At 40.7% G+C, this 21747-nt stretch overlaps 1 protein-coding gene across 5 annotated transcripts in view; it reads left to right on the forward strand.

The window, feature by feature from the left end:
- Positions 1-21747, forward strand: part of Nalcn (sodium leak channel, non-selective) — a 313879-nt gene that overhangs the window by 232679 nt on the left and 59453 nt on the right. For 3 of the 5 annotated variants that reach the window (XM_047553608.1, XM_047553609.1, XM_047553610.1), the window contains exons 16-18: positions 501-637; positions 1698-1839; positions 16490-16563. In XM_047553608.1, the coding sequence (XP_047409564.1) occupies positions 501-637; positions 1698-1839; positions 16490-16563 (353 nt within the window). The remainder of the gene's footprint in view (positions 1-500; positions 638-1697; positions 1840-16489; positions 16564-21747) is intronic. The other 2 variants (XM_047553611.1, XM_047553613.1) reach the window with 2 other exon arrangements.

The raw sequence follows: 21747 nt of genomic DNA on the forward strand, positions 1-21747 counted from the left end.
TTATGTTGAATTTTTGAATCTGCTACATTGCATGACCGATTTTCTTGACATTTTCACTTTTCAAATATCACCACTCAGCATGATTCTGTAGCTCATATTTTCATCTTTTTTTCTCTCAATTTCTAATTCTAGCACGTATGTGTGTAAATCAAATTGTGTTGTGTAAGTACATGAGTGATAATTGAAAAATTTTAAAAGGCTATATGGAAAGAAAGGAGGTTTATCTTTGGGAATAAAATAACAGTTTTGTTCTACCTGTTTTTGTTTATTTTTATTTATCTTGTTAAGTTTTGTTTGTTTCCCGAGAACTCAAACTTTTAACACATAAATCCATCTATGGCAACGCTGTAGGTGGCGGGTGGGCAGCTGTGCTTGGTGGGGCTTTGCTGCCACCTGCTGGCCCTTTTTGTAATTACTCATAGTCCCCTCAATTCTCACTAATTTTCTGTAACGGTTCTATAGGTTCCCCCCTTTTTTCTTCTTTCTATTTTTTTCTTTAGTTAAAGCAAAGTGAAGCAAACGCAGACACCAAAGAAAAGCTCCCTTTGCGCCTGAGAATCTTTGAAAAGTTTCCAAACAGACCGCAAATGGTGAAAATCTCAAAACTTCCTTCAGATTTTACAGTTCCTAAAATCAGGTATTCAAGTATTTCTTTAATTGTCTCTATCTCGACTACATGGTAACAGGTTGCTCTGAGGTCTGATTCAGCTCTCCGTTCAAACACACATGCGGGTGGATTTTTTCCCTCGCTCTCATTCGGTAGCTACATTTCAATTCTGCCTCAGTTTTGAAACTCTTTGATCCCGAGGAAGCAGCCTATGCAGAGGAGGAGCAATCGGTGTTGCAGGAGCCAGGCCAGCAGGCCACCCTGCTGCTTCTCTCAGGGAACTGGCCTCAGGTGGATGGCAGACAAAGGCCGGCCCGGGACCCTCAGCACATAAGGTTAAAGTACCCAGTGGGAGGGTAAAACAGCACGAGGCTGGATATGGTGCCATATTTTTAAATTCAGTTAGAAAAATGCAGTTGTGCCTGGCTCAGTGACAGGGATGTGCCCTGAGGGCTATGCTCCTAGACAGTGCCTCACTGGGTGAACGCCCTAGAGTACCCAATGCCAGCTGAGAGATCTGGCCATACAGTCTCAGGGACCACCAAATACACCATCCATTGGTGACCTAAGTGTCTTTGTGTGGCATGTCACCATTTGGGCATTTCTGATTAAAAATATAAACAAAATCAATTAATTGAATTTTGTTACTTAAAGAGATGTTACTTGAATTTTTTTTTACCATGTTTTGGAGATCAGAGGAAGTCTGTTTCTTTTGAGTCCTAAATGTAGAATTATCTTTCAAGGATTTTTATGATGAATGGAAGTTTGAAGAGATGAATTAATTCTTTCAAGTCATAGAGGAAAGATAAAGTATCTTATTACCATATTAGGATTCAAACACTGCCATCAATTACTGAATATCCTTGCCTTAAAGTTGTTTCGGGGTCGTTATTTTTTTTAAACAGGAGTTGGTGAGGAGGCTTTCTCTCAATTAAATGTTTTTGGTAATTAAATCTAAACACCACTCTTGGCATGACGTGTATTGTTCTCTATGATCTTTTGTCACTGCTTTCTCTAGCCCATTACAAAGTGCCATCACCTGCTCCATTTCATTAATAATGCTTGATGTGTGTGTACTTCATTTGCAAAGGGAAAGTTTTATGAAGCAGTTTATTGATCGCCAGCAACAGGATACTTGCTGTCTCTTCAGAATCCTCCCCTCGACCTCTTCCTCATCCTGTGATCACTCCAAACGGTCAGCCATTGAAGACAACAAATACATTGACCAAAAAGTAAGAACTGCCGTCTCAAATGACCCAACTTTTTAAAACCATATACTTGTTAGAGAAAAGAACCACGTAACTGTTTAGGGTTCTGCACTCCAGTGTGGCAAGAGAATAATGAAGAAAAATATTCGGAGAAGAAATCACTAAGCCTAACTTTTGATGAGTTTAAATCTGGCATTTCCCTAAGTCAGCTTTTGAGCTGTGTGTGGGGCAGCCCTGTGACTTGGAATCCCTCGGGGGCAGAATGGAGGCCTTCCGCACCCCAGGCCCAGTCCAGATGCAGTGGTACCCTGTGTGTTGCCATGTACAAGTGTGCTTGGTACGTTTATTAGATCAAGGGGAAGAACCAGAGCACCTGCCTTTAAAATTCACCAAAATGTACTTATTTTAATGTCATTTATTGAGTGCTCACCATGTGGCAGGAATTTCCTGTGTATGTCATCTTATCAGTCTCTGGTTTACCTATTTCTTTATTATTTGAAAAAGAAATAAGGAAATTCTTTCCTCAAATTCCACAGTGACGTGTCAGTAGAGAACCACAAACATATAAAGCAAATTTAGCTAATAATTTTAAAGAAGAGTAATTTCCCATTCCTTGGTTTTTAAAAAGGAGGTAAGACATCCAGTGTATCATTAAGGTGCAACAGCTGAACTCATACAGACTCACCTATGGCCATGTTTTTGCGTATGTGTGCAGGTATGTGTATATATTAGGCTATTTGTCCTATCGCCTACTATTTATATATTCGAATATATAATATATATAATAGAATATATGATAATATATATAATATATGATAATATATATATAATAAGAATATGTATTCTTATTAAAATAAGTTCGGTAGTAGAATTAGCTAGAAAATGAAAGAACGATGAGAGAGTTCATAAGAGATGAGACACGAGAGCTTGCAAAAGCATCTGAGTCACTTGCAAGTGCTTCACTTAGGAGTTCCCAGTTCCCTTAAAGGAGCCCCCTCTTTGCCTCTTGCTTCTTATGAAATCCTTACTGTTCTGTTAGTGTGTGAAAAAGAGACGCCAGCTCTTTGCTGCTGGGGATCTTCTTCCTCTCTATTCCGCTGCCCCACAGGGACCAGACATTGGCCGTGCCTGGCCTTTGGCCTCGCCTCTTCCTCGGCCCGTCCCCTCCCCAAAGAAGCACCACGTTCTCCCCTTTTATTTATTTTCTCCCAACTACAGATGTTACTCCTCTACCTTAAACAGCCCCAGATGACAGATTCATTGCCAATGTCTTTCTCTTTTTATTTGAAAGTAGTTAGTTCTGTTTGCCACTTTCTTTGGGAAGTTTCTAAGGTGTTCTATGCATTCCTGGAATTCTGGAACTTTTCCCAGAGACACTGTTATGTCTTTTGCCATTAGAAGCATTAGTGCCCAAAGCGGGGTCTCTTGGGTTGGTGGGCTGATATGTGCTCAGGGACAGTGCCGGCTGCTCTTTGGCCCGCATTCCGTCTCCAGGGTAGGACTGCCTTTTCCTCTGAGGACTGTCCTCTCTCCAGTTTGGTCCTGTTCTTTGAGATATTTTTTCTCTTTGGTCTTCCTGGCCACTAATTTGATCTCAGCTGATCATTGCTTTTAACTTTCAGTGAAAGATCATCAAATACGTGGGTGTCGCTGTTAACTCTCCCTACAGGCTTTTACTTTTGTTTGTTTAATTTAGCTTGTCACTGCTCATCTTCACAGTTACAATTCACTCAGCACTGTGAGCAGGCCACAACCCAAAGTGCATGTCCATGGACCAGCCGGTGGAAAGGCAGGGGCTTGGTTCCGACAGGCTGTCTGAAATGGCCTTTCCTGTGCCAGAAAGCGGACCAGTTCTGTGCTGGTTTTGTTCCCGGGGCGGTTTACAATCCAGATGTAGAATAACGCCCCCGTCTGGCCTCTGGTTGTACCCACAGTCTGACCTCTGTTTGTACCCGGCTGTGTCCAGGAAGAGCTGATGTGCCTGCCCAAAGTCACAAAGCCACAACCCACTTTTTAAATCACTAGGAATAATATCCCACAGGAAACATAAAATTGCAATGTCGGTCCACGAAAACTTATTTTCATTCTAAAAGGAAGCATGGTGTTTCTCCTATTTCTTGGACAGAATAATTTTTATTTGATGAGGAAAAAATTAAAAAGATGCTTAGCAGGGAGGAGCCCGGGGAGACTCTGCTGCGTCCCTTTGTGCACCCACATCCCTTCCTAGCCATTTTCTTGTTGGTTTAGGGTCAGAGAACTTAAATGCCATTTCTGAGTTCTTTAATGCCTGTTTATTTTTGTGGCTTTTAAAAAATCTTCTCATTTAACAGTTATTTGTAACTCACTGAAAGTAGGATAATAATTGTAGTTTTATTCTGTAATCTTACACTTGATTCTATCCCCTAATCTCCTGAAACACAAGGAGTTAGCAGAGAAACTGCTTCTCGGGTGTTTTCCGATTTAGCATTTAATAGAGAGGCTAGAAGTTTTTGAGGACTGCAGACAGTCCCCTATGGAGGCTGTTGGTATCGCCCGCGTTGTCTTAAACAGAGCCGGTTGTAAATGACGGTCACCTTGCCCTTCATCTCGTCGAGGCCTGGTCCACCCAAATTGTGGTGCGGTCCAGTTGGGATGGTATGCTGGTCACTCGCAGCGCTCGTCCTCTGGGTAAATGTTCCTCTTTGGAAAGGGGCATGCAGAGAACCCGCTCGTTCTGAGTCTAGGCGGCAGTTCCGTTGGCAGGAGCAGCAGCAGCCTCGCCCAGGTTGCCACCTGTCCCTTTAAGCCGTGACTGGACTCAGTGGCCAGAGAGCAGACGGGCAGGAGGAGGTGTTTTCAGCCTCCGCTCGGCCAGTCGCTGGCCTTCTTCACAAATTCTGAGGCTTGCTCATCGCCGTTGACAGTCACTGGTGGGGGACTACCTACCGCGGGACCCTTGCACATGAATTTCAGTGGTGAGGATTTAACAGAAACAGATCAGAGAAAGCAACCCAGTACCTGCCCTTCAACTATGGCAAGTCTTTTTCATTTTTATTAAAAAAATCCCAAAGCCACTGAAAAACAAAAGCACAAAAACACAGGTTAAGCCAATTCCAAAAAAACAAAGGCCTAGTGTTTTCTCTGATAGGTGGATGACGATACATAAAGTAGGGTGTGGCGGGGGGACGGGTAAGAGAAGAATGGAGGCCCTTGGGATTGTGTGGAGGGAAATGGGGCAGGAGGGGGCGGCCAGAAAGATGGTGGAATGAGTAGACATCATGACCCTGTGTACGTGTATGATTACGCGAACGGTGTGAATGTGCATCGTGCACAACCAGAGAAACGAAAAGATGTGCCCCATTTGTGTACAATGAATCAAAATGCAGTCTGTAAAAATAAAAAATAAGTAAATCATTTAATTTTAAAAAACAAGTAAAAACAAAATAAAACCTGAACAGGGACCATACCACTAGCAGCTCCCCCTAGACAGCATTTTCCAGCAACCACTAGGAATTTTCTGTTCAAAATCCAGTTGCCCTTGGCAATGCTGGTCGGTATGCCATGGTGGGCCGGACCCTTCACTCCACATGAAAACTGTCATCCACACACTGCACAAACTGAGGCTGCTTTTCCTCAGAGAATGTTACGGAAAAGAAAATGGAGAGGCTGGCTTATCAGTGATTCTCACAACATGAACAAAGTCACAGTAAAACTTTTTCCTTGATAGTTGCCTGTCAGGAGGAGCTTCCGACTTCCTCCGCACCAGGGACAGCTACCTCTCTCTTGCCAGGGGAAACAGTAAGTCCCAGGAACCTGAAGATCACTAGTTAAGAGTGAAAAAATAAATACACAACTGACAACCACCAAAGGGCAGTGAATTTGGATCAAGCATTGAAGAAAACACAAAACATGTTAGGCGAGATTTTCTCCCAAGTAATTACTTAGCCTGGCTTTGAGCAGTGATAAACGATTCCCATGGCAACCTCACTCTGCAGAAACCCTGTTTTTAAAAATAGCCCTGTTTTGATCACCTTTATCACATAGTTTAAAACACCTGTCCTTCCGCCAGTAAACAACGGGCCCACAAAAATGTAGACCGTGTAAGTGGGGGTTGGAACCTGCCCAAATCCAGAAAGGAAAGACAGGACAGAGTGTCTTCCCTCCACCCCTTGGTGAGTAGCAGCCCTTCCAGACTCTGAGAAGAGTCCTTTCTTCCTGGCCAAGGGCTAAGCCTGCATATCCTAAGAAGAGTTTTCTAGTTTCCAAGTAGAAACAAATCAGGTAACACACATTATTCCTCATATTATTGCCATGGAAGCCGAGGTTCTGGAAGCAGAGTGCTCACTAATAAATTGACTTTATGGCACCTTGGAGATCACAGCAGCCCACTCAGTGACCAGAGGCAAATCCTTCCCTCAAAGTCAAGGTCTGCACTGGTTGAGTCGGGGGATTCTCCGACCTGTGCTGAGGTTTCCACCCAGTCGTCTTGACTATGGTGCCAGTTCCCAGCTCAGAACCTGCAGTGACCTGGAAATAAAAGTGAGCCACATCTGGCCGAGACAGATGGAGGCATGAGGGCTGTCCCCTGCCTCCCACTTCTCAGCCTGGCGTGAGAGCCCATATGATATGAACAATGAAGACTTCTCCCATAACAGGGCAACATCTGCTCACCCATTGTCTACCTCTTTCTGCTCAGTTCCTTAACGTGTCTTTGGAATTAACAGCTAACACGTGTACATAAAGGGGAAGATCATAAACCTGATGACAGTGTTGTGCTCCCCCTGTTCATTTCCACGTCTTCCACATTCATTGATTCATTCATTGATTCATTCATTCATTCATTCAACAAACAAGTATGGACCACTCGCGACTCACCTGTCAATCTTCTGAGGAGTGGGAGTTCTGCAGAAAGTAAGATGTGGGCGTTGTCTTTTAGAATCTGAGAGTCTAAACAGGTGAAAGCAGAATGTGTGTGGAACAGGGGACAGCTCCCTTCAGGCCTCCCCACAGCAGGAAGAAGGCTGAGAGATGCTGAGAGACAGCGGGCAGGGAGACCCATGGAAAGGCAAGATGAGCCCGGCGTAGCTGCTGGAGAGAAGCAGAACCAAGCAGTGGTTAAGGGGCACAGGTGCCAGCCTCATCTGTAGAGATGATTCTTATTTTCAAGGTTTCTTAGGAGAATTAAACAAGGCAACATAATTTAAATGCCAGCCCTCACCTTTTGCAGCATAACACAGGCCTCTCGAAGCAGATAGGAAAGCAAATCGGTAAACCACACCCTGACATCAGGCTCGGCAAATAGACTTTTTTGAGGGTCAAAAGTATATCAGGCTAGAATTAAGAATCTTCTTACAGCCAAGGTGGAAGATTTTTAAGAATTTGCAATAGACTCAAGACAAATGACTTAAATTTAACCTGCAGATGTAGTAGGTTAGTTGAGCACAATATGTCAATTTGTCATGGTCTGATTTTTTGGTGAGTTTGGTTTCAGATGATATTTCAGATGCTACCCCCATTGTCTACCAGTGTCTTGGATTCTCAAGAAGTAAGTTAAATTGTTTTGTAAGATTGACTTTTCACAAAGCCTCAGTCATTGCCATACAATATGTTTGTAATTTTCTAAGTGATTATAGAGTGTTTGATGGTTTGTTCCAGTAATTCTGCACATAGCAAGTTACTCATCCTGATCTGTAATTTCCAGAATGAACACTTATTAAAAGAGAGAGAGAGAGAGAGAAAGAGAGAACAGGCTGTTTTCTTCTTTAGGATTTTTTCTCTTCTGAAAGAATTTTCTAAAATAATAGCTTAGCAGCTCTGCAGGACCAATCAAGATATATCTCCAGGAGTGGAGGGGATTATGTGATGCTTCCACATAACCCTGTGCTGTATCTCAAAGACACAGGGCTGTGTGGTCCCAGAGGGAAAGAGCTAGCATCCCCCACATCAAATATGAAGACCCCATACTCCTCTCTTTGGCTTAAAACTGCTTTAGTAGGTAATTGACTTCCCTCTTAGTCACAGTAATGAAAAGGAAATGCAAATGTACATGGGATAAAACTAAAGCATTTGTCTCTTTTTTATTGATCTTTGCAGTAAATTATTAAGCTTGAAGATATGGCTGTGAATGCACACTCTTACTCCAAAATCAGCACTGAGGGATCATTGCCTGCAAACCATGTGCTGTGTTCAGGGTGAAAAATGTTTTTTTACCTTCAAGGAATGAGAACAGGAATTCCCTATCAGTGATTTTTTTTTTTTTTTTTTGGTAGAACATTTTGTTGTGCAATCATTTTTAGTTTGGGAATATATGTCACCTGTTTCTATTCCTTAGGTGTGTGTTTTTTGAAGGTCAAAAGTATATCAGGCTAGAATTAAGAATCTTCTTACAGTCAAGGTGGAAGATTTTTAAGAATTTGCAATACTGTCTCCAAGACAGGTATCCAGCTAAGGTCTCTACATGTGTCTCTGAAATATACATTTATTCTTCTTTTTAAACTTTCTTCTCTTTCGAGTATAGTTTTTCCTATAGGTACTTTTCATTAAGTTCCATGCCAATCTTGGTGTGTCGTAACTGTTGCTGATGGCAATGTTCTTGTTATTTGTACTTGAAGTTCAAATGCAACGAAAACAGAATTAGAATCTGAGGTCTGCATCCTTACATCACCAGCGTGCCAGGATCTTAAAATCACAACAGCTGCATCATTAAAAGCATCTGACATTGTCTCCAGAATAATAAATCCATGCATCTTTTTTCTCTCTGCAGGTTTTGAATCTTTGTCTTTTGTTTACACAAGCTGTAATCTGAAGTCATTTTGTCTTTCTCTTCTGTAATTAAAACCCCTGGCATCCACCTGTGGTTCTTATCCTAAACACCATGTAGTAGACAGGCCTGAGACTGTCAACAACTCAAGGTACTGCTGTTCTCCCCGCTGCACAGAAGCTATCTTTATGCCACCCTGTTGCTGTGTAAGTCTTGGGAGTTTGGACCAACTTCACAGAGGCCCCGACATAAGCATTGTTAAGAAATGCAAGTGCAAAAAAAAAATCAAGTCACATGAGTTTCAGTTGTTTGGTCTCCAGTTTTACAAGCTTTTTCTATGTATGAAGTGAGTCAACACAATTCAAAATAAGTTGTACTCCCTCAGAATTTTTACCTCATTCACATTTGATGTTTTAAGATTAACTATATAACTATATTTTTTTAAAAAAAAGCAAAACAGAAAAGGGAGTAAACATTAAAAATCACCTTTTAGTTATGAACTTGATTCATTTTTTTAAATATGTCAAGCACCCAGACAATGGAGGAAAATAAACTAGACAAGGAATGCACCATCTTTACTGGGCACTGACAATCTCCTGGAATTCACAAGAAGGGGAAGGGATGCTTCATACAGAGGAGGGATCAACTTGTGCTGGGTGTCCTAGAGCCCAGAAGAAGAACCAAGGTGTGGGGTGGTGGTGGTGGTGTGTGTGTGTGTGTGTGTGTGTGTGCACATGTACACACATGTTTTAACTGTTACGCTTGGTGTTTTTTCAGGGTTGAGAATTTATAATTTTGAAATAAGTTAAGATTAAAAATCTTGACCCCTTATCTAAAGTGCCTTTTCACAAAATTCATATCTAAGACACATTTCAAAGCTTCATAACATGACATTATAATGGAATTCACCTTTATATACATCGTAATAGGACTGTTTTAATCTTGGTGCCACCTACATTCATCACCTTTTAAAATTCTTTCTTTCCAAGCATAATGTCATTTCCATAAAAAGTTTGTTTTATAGAAACCTCTTGCCATATACATGATCTGTCATATGCACTTTGATATTAATTTTCAGTGCATGGGTGCATGAAAAATTCAAGTATAGTGAAATGCGTGCCACCTTCAGCCTATGTAATTTTAAGTAATTGCCTCTTTCCAATTACTGCGTTTCATGTGGGAGACTTAATAGAGCGGCTCGTTCGAATAATTACACTGCACCTTCCCGGGAGAAGTGGCCGTCATCAGACCCTATTCATCAGACCGTGGTTCTGTGCTTCACAGTCCTATTTTCTTACAACCACACTCCTATTTATTATGAATCTGTTAATATTTCCAAAGTGAGAAAAGAAAAATAGGGCCACTCAAACTTTTTCCCTGTTAGAAACAGAAATGTATTATTAACATTTTAAATCAAGAAACTTAGTCAAATACTTATAGTGCTTGTGTCGCAAACCTCATGGCTTGGTCCTGCAGATGGCAGCTAGGGAGAAGCCTGGTTCTCTAGGTCTAATCCTCGCAGAATCCCGGAGCAACCCAACATTCCCTGAAAGGTCATGGTTATTCCCAGGAGGCTGAATTACTTGAATTAATATTCCGATTAGTTGAAAGTTGTGATGGATCACTGATTTTAAGGAATTAGTCATGGAAAATATAAATACTATGACCAGGCTGTCCTTAATGGGCTAGAAAATTTATAGACCTCTTTTGGTGCCTCAAGGTTATGATTCCGATAATCAATTGTACTCTGTAGAAAAAAAAACAAACACTGGTTAGTTTAGATTTTGCATTAGGATTTGGAATAAGTAAAAAGTTTGTAATATGTGTAGACCAAATATTTCAAGTCAAGTAGGCAATATTTTGCTACAGCATAGTTTAGAGAAATGTTTTAATGCTATGAAGCCTAGTGATACTTTACACAGACGTCATGATGCAGTGAAAAGCTTTGTACCCTGAAGCTGTGCCACACAGGGTAGTACTAATAATGCTGCAGTTTTATCACACAGGACCTGAGACACTGGTGTCTATGTTTCTCAGATTCCTATCTGTAGAAAAGAGATAAAAATTCTTACCTGTGAGGATTAGTTTGAAGATTAAGTTTAAAATATGCAGATTAACAAGTCAGCACAGATCAAGGAACCAATAATAATAATAATGAAGAGGTTTTGGAAATATATATGTAATGGTTGTTTATTCAGTTATTTGTTCTATTACTGGAGAATAAGAACAGATAATTTATAAAACTTGACGTTTTACCGTACCAAGAAGGAATTCTAAACACACACCAGATAAAGATCTTAAAGCAGACATCATTTGACCATAATGTAATGAAATTAGAAACCCAGTAACAAGAAAATAACAGCTCCCCCCAAACACCCCCACATTTGGAAGTTGGAAAATTACTTTAACCCATGGAGAAGAAAAAGAAATGAAAATAGAAAAATATCTGCAATTGGAAAATAATGAACATAATGTATATCAAACTTATGGGAAGTAGCTAATGGTATTTATAGAGAGAATATTATAGATTTGAATGCATATCTGGTGAAGGAATAAAGGCTTAAGTTAATTAACCTTCCAAGCATTCAACTCAATAATTGATTAAAATACCATCAAGAAAACTAAGACGGCAGAAGGGAATAAATAATAAAAAGTAGTAGGTCCTGATAAAATTGGAGGGAGGGACGTGGAGGGGTTGGGGAATAGAGTCAGACTTCCCAGAAGGAAAACTGCCATGTTGGACTTGGACCACGGTGTTCAACAGCAGAGGAAGCCCTGAGTTGGAAAAGAAAAACAGAACTGTGTAGGAAACCTAATTGTGCACAGAAATGAGCAAGAGAAAATTATGAAAGTCAAATTCCCTACAAAAGCAATAAGGAAAAAAATGAGCACAAAACCCTCCATAAAGACATGCCCATGAATCGCTTGACCTGTAGCATTCTGTTGCAAAAGGAGTTAAAAGCCATTAAAATCTGCATTAGGTTGAAAAGACCTAAAGAAGAATTAGAAAAACTAGGAAAATGAAGTGCTGAATGTAGGAAGAAATTATAAATAAAGACAGTGGAGAAATATAAAAGGATTAGGTACCTCGGATGGATGATGTCCTAAGAGAAATATAAAGAAATTTCTTTAAAAAAAATCAAGGAGAAATGAAGAAGTAGGTGAAAATGGTTTGCAAGAAAATGACAAATAAAGAAAGTCAGATAGGTCTGACATTTCTAGGATAGGAGACCCTACAGAACACCCCAGGGAGCAAACTTGTGAAATCAAACAGACCTAAAACCACATGCTAAAGGTGCTCACCACATGTCTGGAAACACCAAGACATACACCAGACAAATTCCAAGACTCTAAATTTTTTAAAATTACTTTGATATCTAACCCCAAACAACAACAAGGAGAGATCACTGGATTATCATCCGACTTTTCAAGAGCAATGCTTTATGTAGGAACAAACTAAAGTAATATTTAGAGGATCCCCAGGGAAATGATGTATGAGCCAGGTTTTTACATCCAGGGAAACTGAGTTTTGAGTGTCAAAGGACTGAACTGTTATCACGATGTCACTATAGAAATGATGCGACATGGAAGTAAGGCTGTTTCCTGGAGCCCCATCTGGGAAGGCGCTAGGACACATGCACCAGACAGAGAATTCCAGAAGTGACTCAGATGTTGACAGAAGAACTGGTGGGCGGCCTTCTTATGTAAGAGCTGAGACCACAGGAGGGCTAACTAAAAGTAACATTTGTCAGAGCTGTTTGCTGTCACCATGGGGAGATGGCACAAATGTACCACGGAGGAGAATGGGCAGAGCATACGCAGACACTTAGTAGTCACTCTTTGTCTTGGTTGTGTTAGGTGTCCTTGTTCTGAGAACTGCCCATGAGATAGGAAATAAAAATTTGTGAGTAATTATGAAATAGTCTAATTCTGCCATCCCTTGTGTCCTTGATAATCAAAGGTGGTGACATGGGAGGGAGAAAGACATGTAGATGTCATAGATAGGAGAGCGTAGGAGAGATCCCCACATGTCTTAAAGTTAAACTGAAACTACCAGAAATGAGCCCTGCTAGAATCTAGATTGTTTTTGCAAAATTATTTTCCAATAAATAAAACAGGGCTTCTTGGAGAAAATCACTGATTTGGAATAGAGAGCATACATGTGACCTTTGCCACACCTGACACCAGAGAAACTTCACCGTCAACCACTAGAGTCATGTCAAAAGAAGACATGGACCTACTTGAAAAGGCTCCCAATAAGCACTCAACCTATGAGAAGAACAACAATCTCAAGGGACTAAAATCCACCAAACATGTTCAAACCTTGAGTTCATAATATTTTAAAAACAGTAATTTGCTAACTTAAGCAGAAACCAATTAACTACATAAAAACTAATGTAAAGGCATTTATCAAGCATTTTTTTTGTCTTTCCCATTGGAAATGTACCACTTGGTAATCAAATACTACAGGAAAGAAAGTACCTCACTAAAAGAAAACATTCCAACTAACAAATGAAAAGGAAATGACAACTTTGCAGGCTGAATGAAAGAGTGGAACTAGGCATTGCACATTGATACTACTGATGTCACAAAGAGACACCAGACAACAGGTGCCTCATGGTGAGAAAACAGACTCAACCTATGGCCCTGCCAACCTCTGGATCCAATCAAATTTGAGCAAGTGCAAAGGACAGGAGTGCCTTCAACTATACTGAGACCCTGCACTCGGCAAAATCCAGACTCTGGAAACTGTAGGTGAAATGTCTGACTTAAAAGACATTGCCAGAGCCAAATATCAGTGTGTCCTTCAATTCCAGATTAATCAATCACAAGTGATTCTATGCAAGTCAAGTTGACCTTCCTGGATCTTAAATTCTGTGTTAAAGTGCACAGTTCCCGAAACATGTTAATAATTAAAAGTCTAAGGTTTTTAACATCTACTGTAAGTTATTTGAACACTTGCATTTAATTTATTTCGTTTTTATCATTAACCCAAAGAATTGTTACTTTTGACAAGTTGAATGTTTTAGGTTTACAAACAAATCTATACAAGAAAGGTCTTTTAAAACTAATTTTGTTATTCTCAATGAAATATCTATCATACATCTCCTTCTTTTTAACTCCTACATCGCTGCTGTATTAAATACATAATGAGCAATTACTGATTCCTTCTAACTGCAGTTCACAATTTCAGATCTAAAATTGCTTTCTTTGTGTGATAGATCTGGGCAATGCAGGATGTATGGATCTGCGTGTGGCTGTCAGTATCTTCTAGGGCCAGAAGAGGGCACTGCAGAGCAGTGTAGTCCTGAGTTCTTGTGACAAGCACAATTTGAGAATGCCCCTTGCTAAAAGATAGCCCAAAACTTTACCACACCAAGAAAAACTGAAGGTGTAACTAGATAATCACTATAGGCCTTCATTCACTAGGAAAAAAGAGCTTGGGAGGCAGGCAGGAGGATTGAGAGTTCAAAACCAGCCTCAGCAAAAGGGAAGCACTGAGCAACTCTGTGAGACCCTGTTTCTAAAAGAATTACAAAATATAGGACTGGGGATGTGGCTCAGTGGTTTAAATGCCCCTGAGTTCAACCCTGATACCCAAAAAAAAAAAAAAAAACCTGTTAAAACATATTATCTATGTAAATACATATCTAATATATCAAATATATGTCTATCAAACATGATACACACACCTCTTCTTTCTTCCTTCAGGAACATTCCAAAGCTGAACCTGAAGCTCCTGAAGCTTTTCTATTTGCATTACTCCTGCCATCAGTTATAAAAGCAAACCTCAAGTACTCCCTTGTACAAATTAATACTGTATTTTGTTTTAATCAGCTCAAGTTCTAGATGAAGGGGATGTGCAGCCTTTTAGCAATTTTATGCAGTGCAGACATCATTTAGGAAACTCTGTACTAGATATATCCCAAAGATTCTTCCTAACGTGAAGAGCATGGTTACAGCATCAGCTACTCCACCTGCAGTTAGGTCAGTGGGTGCAGGCAAGAAGAGACATAGGCCTGTGCTTGACCTTGAGGATGAACTAAGAGCGGTGGGATCCGCAGACCTCTCACAGGCTGGCTGTCTCCTAACTGCCTGGGTTTTTAGGTATCAGCAGAGCAGAGGCTCCACCAGGATGGGGCCTTCCAGCTGTCTTCTGTCTCCGGAAGCCACTCTGAGCAGCAATCCTTAAGAGATGCCCAGCCAGCTCAAGGAGATAGTAAATCAATGCCCAAAGTCACATCTGGAGAGGAGGAGACAAGATGCATAACACATCATTGTGAATAGTCTTTTACATGTTACCGTGAAAACCTAACTTGGAAATAAATGGCATCCACTCTTGTCTCCCTGTCTGCATATTAATTTATTCTCTTAGGGGTTCTAGTGAATAAGGAAACCAATTCAGTTTTTCATGATGGAAAAATAATAAATAACAAAACACTTTTGCTGCCTAGTCTTGTAAGGGAGAAATTGCCAATGTGTTCAATGAGCCTGTTCTTCATTACAGATCTGCTCTGAAATAATGAGAATTGTGTTGTAGATTACGATATTACTTAGGCTGTCAGTTGTGATTGAGAGACCCAGTTTGTGATCCTGGTTCTTTTCCAGCCATAGATACATGGATATACTGGTTGGATGTCATTGCATTTGTTTATAGGTTGGTTTGAGGATTGGGCCTCGGTGACTTCAATAGTGCTTGTTGAAAAGAAACCAGGTGGTCTGTGAATGCAGTTTTCTTGTTTCCTGCTTTTTCCTCAAATTTATTTGAAAGACAGTTTGCCTTTTAGTGTTTACTCATTCTGCTAAAAAGCCCAGCTAACATGGCACTTATAGAGAATTGGCACCAAACTAACTTGCCTGGTGCATACACTTCTGACTTCACCCTGCCACCGTTGCCTGTAGAAGTTATTTGAGGTCCACTCCCACTTCTTGAGTGAAGTCGTTGCTAACTCTTTTAGATATGTGACCTCCCCAGCCAAGGTGCTGTAGTTCCTCTCATCTTTTCTACTGCACTAACTGTCCAGTTCTTGGCCGTCCACCATATTGCACTTTTCCCTGTGAACACCAAGTGTCCTAGTCTGGCCTGTCTCACTGGGCTGTTCAATTCTAGAGTCCAAGAACCCTGGCTCCCTTCCATCCTTTATCTCTCATGGTCACCAATATGGTGCTAAATGCTCGGTAAACTTAATCCATCAATGACAGCGAGCAGGTTATTGTCTAGTCTGACTGCTGGAGTCACATTTTCTAGTGATTAGTTCTTGTGAATCTACCCAAGACGTGATGGTGGGCTTCCCGTTCTCTTTCTGTCCTTTCTCTGTCCACCTTTTTCTGTCCACCTTGGCTCCTTATACACCTGTCACCCACCTGACTTCTGCAGCCAGCAAACAGGACAGAGCTGAGTGTGGGGGTCATCTTCTGGCTTACAATCAGCCTCACCAGTCTTTCTCATCTTCTTCTCTGGAATAGTTTTATAATCCTTAACCAGGGGGAATCCTTGAATGCCTCTCATTTGTTCCTGTGCCGGTAGACACAGCAACTCCTAAACTAGTGTTCAGATTAGTATTGGGTCACGGGCTCAGAACTGGGAGTGTGGATCGGAGAACAGTTTCCAGAGTAATAATGAATACGGACTCCAACATTAGTGTCACGTTAAGTTATTTGGAATCCAAAGAGGAAGGACAGTGTCATTACTAGTGACACAGAGCCTGCACATCATCCCACAGCTGTGAAAATGCAGCCCCACAAGATTGTTTGCAGTTTTGCACCAATAAAAACGAAATAGAAAGGAGTATTAAATTGTAGAATAGTCATGTAATGAAGCTCTAGTGAAAAACGTTCATGTTCAGTGTTCTGATAATGTCATTTCTCTAATGATTTTTCAGTATGTTATTCTTTTACATTCCAAAACTAAAGTCACGCTTTTATAATTTTCAGCTTCGCAAATCTGTTTTCAGCATCAGGGCAAGGAACCTTCTGGAAAAGGAGACCGCAGTCACTAAAATCTTAAGGTAACACCAATAAATGTTGATATATGCTCGAACATAAGTAGAATTAAGCAAAAAAGGGTTTTTTTTAAGTGAACCAATTTGCAATGTTCTGTGCATCAACAAACATATCCTTTCTGCTAGAAAGTAGGTTTAATAAACAATGTCAAAGACATTACTAAATTCTTTCTCTAAAAAGTAGTATTTTATTAGCAAAATAGACCATTTCTTTCTTTCATGGATATAAATATAAATTGTAAAAATATTTATAAAAAGATTAAAATAACCATTATTCTTAATGCTCTCTATCTTTTGTGATACCTAAAGGAAAAATCATAATCTGGAGAAAAAATGGTAAACAAGTCACTCTTTTAAAGCAATTATGATTTTTAATCTATTAATCAAGTTATTAAAAATCTATAAAGAATTGAAAGCATACCCATTTAGAATGTTTATGAAAACATGTCATTTTAATGCTACTTTCTAAAACATGTCTTGAAGTGAAATAGCAATAAGGAAAATTAAACTTATTAAAGCATATAAGGCTATGTTATAATAACGAGTAATTTGGTCGGTATAAAATGCATAAGCATATGGAATATCACTTACTGCTGCATATGTTATGTGGACATATATAAAGGGCACAACTAGATATTTGACTCTGGAGGTAGGATGACTGATATTCATACCAGGATGTGCTCTCTGAACTCATAGTGAGTGGAAGGAGTGAGACTCTCATAGTAGATTCATTACTAGGAACAGTCATGAAAGCATTTGCCTAGAATGTCTGTTACTGTAACTCAGAAAATGGTAATGAGAAAATGAGCTAAGTATATATGAGAACTATATTTGCATTTTAATGTTACCTGGAATTTGTGTGCAAAAAAAAAATTCTACCTAATGAAGTCTGTATCCTATGAATTCACTCTCCATTGGTTGACATTCATGCAGAGTTGCATGAAAGCTACTCCAGTAACTTTTATGAAATGAGAATGAATACTTGATGTTTATCTATCTCTTCACCACAAAATATGAAAAGATGAACATGAAAGGTCTCATTGAAATATACAGTCTGGTCCCAACCTGGGTTTGTCTGACTGGCAGGTCACCCCACCCTATTGTTACCATGGAGACATGCCATGAGGTTGACCTTGAATGCTTCTTGATCTCCAGAATCATTACTCCAGCTTAACTGTACCAGAGAACTTTATGAGAGGGTCCTACAGAAAAATGTGCTGATCCATAGCAGGAAGAAATCCTCCCAAGGGAATTGTACTATTCTGAGTCTGATTGAGAACCCACCTGACCTTCCTCACTGGTCCAGATCAACTGCCATCCAACAATCAAGCTGTACCGAGGGCACCCAGAGACTTTCCCAGGCAGAGGCAAACAGATTCTCTTAAGAAAAATATTCCCAGGCTTCACATCCCTGGGCACACTTTCTTATAACCAATCTGCTGCTTTCCTTTTCTACCCTGTCATGTTTTGGATCTGGAATGTCCCCAAAACCTTGATTGTCAGAGGCTTGTTTGCCAATGAAGCAATGATCAGAGATGGGGATTTTGGCAGTCTTCAGCCTCATCAGTGGATTAATCCATTTGATGGATTAGTAATTGGAATAGACTACTGAGAGGAGGTGTTAACTGTGGGCAGGTGGGTATGGCTGGATGAAGCAGGTACTGGAGGTGGCATGCCTCTCAGGACTATATCTCATCCCTGGCTTCTTCCTCTATCTATCTATCTATCTATCTATCTATCTATCTAGTTCCTAGCTGCCATGAGCTGACAGCTTTCCTCTTCCATGTCCTTCCTCCATGATGTTCTGCCTCAAAGCAATGGCGCTCACTGATCGTGGACTGAAACCTCTAAAGCCATGAGACAATAAATCTTTCCTCCTCTAAGTTGCTCAGGAAACTTTGGTCACAGGGACAAAAAGCTGAAAACACAAACGCCCTTTCCTTCTTTACTATTCCTCAGTCTATAAGAGAAAGGTAAAACTCACCCAGCCAGAAACTCTGGTGAGTGTTGGTGGGGACTGGAAAATCCTCTGGACAGCCAAACAAAGGGGCAGGTCCCTGGCGACTTTCTCCAGGAGGTACAGCCTTATTGTTTTTCCAGGTGACCTTTCATTGGAAGCCTCCTTCCAAGAATTCATCCACCTTAGAGTTAGGCATTAGATATCACCTAGTTGTCACAGGGAATGTGTTAACATGTCATTTGTATTGAAAAAAGTAAAGTTAGATTTTTTCCGATAGATTCCGTTGTTTGATTTGACAATGAAAAGTGACTTAATAGGTGCACAGTGTCACACATTTGAGTGAATTGGAAGGATGAGACTGGTCCATGTTTGCTTAAAAATTCTATTCAACCACATACATAATAATGCTAGAGATTACATCCTTTACTTCTGTTTAACTTGGCAAAGGGGAAATTTCATAGTCAATTTTAAAGGTACAGAAGTATAAAAGATTTTTGAAAAAAAATTTATAGTGTATATGAGGAAAAATATTAAAAATTCCCAGGGAATAGGGATCACCCTCAAACCTGCCCAACAATTGTGTGATTTGAGGGATACCCAGAGCCAAAGTACTTTAGCATGTTCCAGCAAACTTCAAAATGAGAAGAGCTCCTTAGCACTTTCTTGGCTACATTGCCCTGTGAATTGCAGGACCTAAAATCTACAGTTTGAAAGAAAAATAACGAATCTATTTAAAATACTGATCTTCGGAAAAGTATTTATCTTTTTTCTTCTGTAGAAATGGTTTCCTCATTGCTGCCTCTGTCAACTGATACCTTTTGGGGGAACACCTAGCTTTTACCACTTTAATAGTCCGACTACTAGTAGTAATGTGAATAATAATGATGATGATGATGTCATAGCTGTGTCCTAATGTAGTCCCTTAGTTACAAGTCATGAATAGACTGGGGCCGTGGGCGTTGTCGTACACTGTTTTCCAAGCAACAACAACTAATAAGAAAAAGAAGGGGAAAAATTAAAAGAAAGAAAAGGAAAATATCTAGGACAACCCCAGGGCAAGTGATTCAGACAAAATGGGAAAGTAAGAAATGCCTTCACTGCCACCTTGGCCCCTGGGCTCTAGCTTTCCCTCTGCCTATTCAACCCTGCCAGGGCCCTTGGGTAACCTAGAAGTGGCCTCTTCCAGGACCAGTTGCATTTTTAAGGAGGAAGGGCTGAGAGGCAGGGATGCAGGTCAGTCTTTTTGTAGATGAATCTTCCCTGGGACACGTAACGGAAGTCTGGCAGGGGCCATGTTTTCTTGTCCTGTTGCTCTACTTTCCTAGGTGTTTTTTCCTCATAGAATTATTGTCTTTAGTGTCTCTGAAGGTTTCTCACCAAGGAGACAAATCAGAGAAGCCCAGGGAGATCTGAGAAAGGACCTGAACTGAATCATTCTGGCAGGTTCATCACAGGTTGGCGTTTGTCCTGATTTGAGTGCAGATAAAGTAACTTTAAACCCAGTATGAAATGTTAGTGTCTTTAAAATAATTTCCAGAAAATAACAAGTATTTGGGGAAAATAAAGCAAAGCAGATCCCTGAGGTGAGGTGTGCAGAGGCCTGGCTGTGTGAACAGGTGATTTGTGAAGTCTCTGTTTGCTCACCCGTTCCATGGAAGGCGGGACACCAGGGTGACTCCAGCCCTGACCAGAGCCCTGGCTGGTGTCTCTCTTGCTCCTCTATTGAGCAACTCACTGATCTCGCCCTCAGTTTTCCCATCTGCCCTTGTGGAGGAGACTTTCCAGAAAGGCTGTCTGACTGACCTGTTGATTGAGCAAGGTGAGATTTAGTTCTTCCTGCAGTGCGGGGACCTCCTCGCCAAGAGTCCGGGATGCCTCTAGCTCGGGGCTGGAAATTGGTAAGGGCTCAGTAAGCCGCAGAGCTGTTGATAGAGCCTAGGACTGTGCAGCACACACACCAGGTAGCAGGTCCTGCTCCTGACGGGGGGTTGGTGTGGTGCTGGGGAGGGCAGTGCTGTTTCTCTCTACTGCTTTCCACCCATTTTGGTTCAACATTTCAGTTATCAGTTACACGGAGAGAGTTTGCCCTTCTGTTTTCTACTTTTCTTCATGATTTTGGTGATTTCTCAGATGAGGGAAAAATAAACGGTGACTTCATGCCACCATCTTCACAGGAATTTTTTATCCTTTTGTGCATTTTGGTCTTTAACCATATACGTGTACTACCTTTGAAAAATAAGTACAACTGAGACTTAGAAACAACATCAAAAAGTGCTTAGCATTACTGGTCCCAGTGAGCAGCACCTCGATGGGAGTCTTGATGAATTCCAAGTATTTTTAGGAGACTGGGTTGACCAGCGGAATGAATGACTTACAGTCTAGAGAAGAGGGCTGGGCCGGCAGTCTGCAGTTCAGAAAAATGGATTCGGGGGAAGCACTTGCTCCTAGCAATGGAACAGCACCAACAGTAACAGCTTGCCTTCCTGCACATGAAGTCCTATTGATGGAGAAGCCTTGGATCTCGCTTGATAATTAAGCTTTGGGATTGTCAGGGGTTTCTGTCCTCAGGGGAATCATTGCCAAATATCCATCTTCCAGTTGAAATAGGATCCATATTATTCCAACAAAAAGCGTCTATATACATTACCATGAACAGGAAATTCCAGTCCATGAAGGCAAGTCTCAGCGAGGAAAGGCCCTGGAGTCTGAAGATGTATGTCACTCTTAAATGGAATCACCCATTCTTGTGCATAATAATCTTTAATTCATGTTCTTGCACTTAATATTTTTCAAAAAGTTGGTGTTTTGAGAAATAGAATTTCTGCATCTACTTGAGAACACTTTGACTAGAAAATAGTGGACCATTTGTGTAGATCTTGAGAATGCTGGCAGGGTTCATGGGCAGGTGACCTGTGGCACAAACAGACATCTGTGGTATTTTTTTTCCCAAGACTTATCTGAAGAACGTTGTGAGAGGAAAGATACTCCACCGCCTCAATTATGAAATCCAAGGTTGCTGGACTCTGCTGTTCAGCTCCACTGAAGAAAGCTCCCTTTCACGGCAGTGACTTTTTCTCTGCATCAGACAAAATCAAAAACAAATAGCAATGTGCTTTCAATGCCCCTCTACCTCCATGGAGACTTCCTCTAATTCTAAGCTCTGAAATTGAGCAAAAATGCATTCTCTTCCCCGCTAGGCTGAGTGAATAGGGGAAATGTCAAAATAAAAT

Source organism: Sciurus carolinensis, chromosome 5, assembly GCF_902686445.1.
Source record: "Sciurus carolinensis chromosome 5, mSciCar1.2, whole genome shotgun sequence".
Classification (NCBI taxonomy): Eukaryota; Metazoa; Chordata; class Mammalia; order Rodentia; family Sciuridae; genus Sciurus; species Sciurus carolinensis.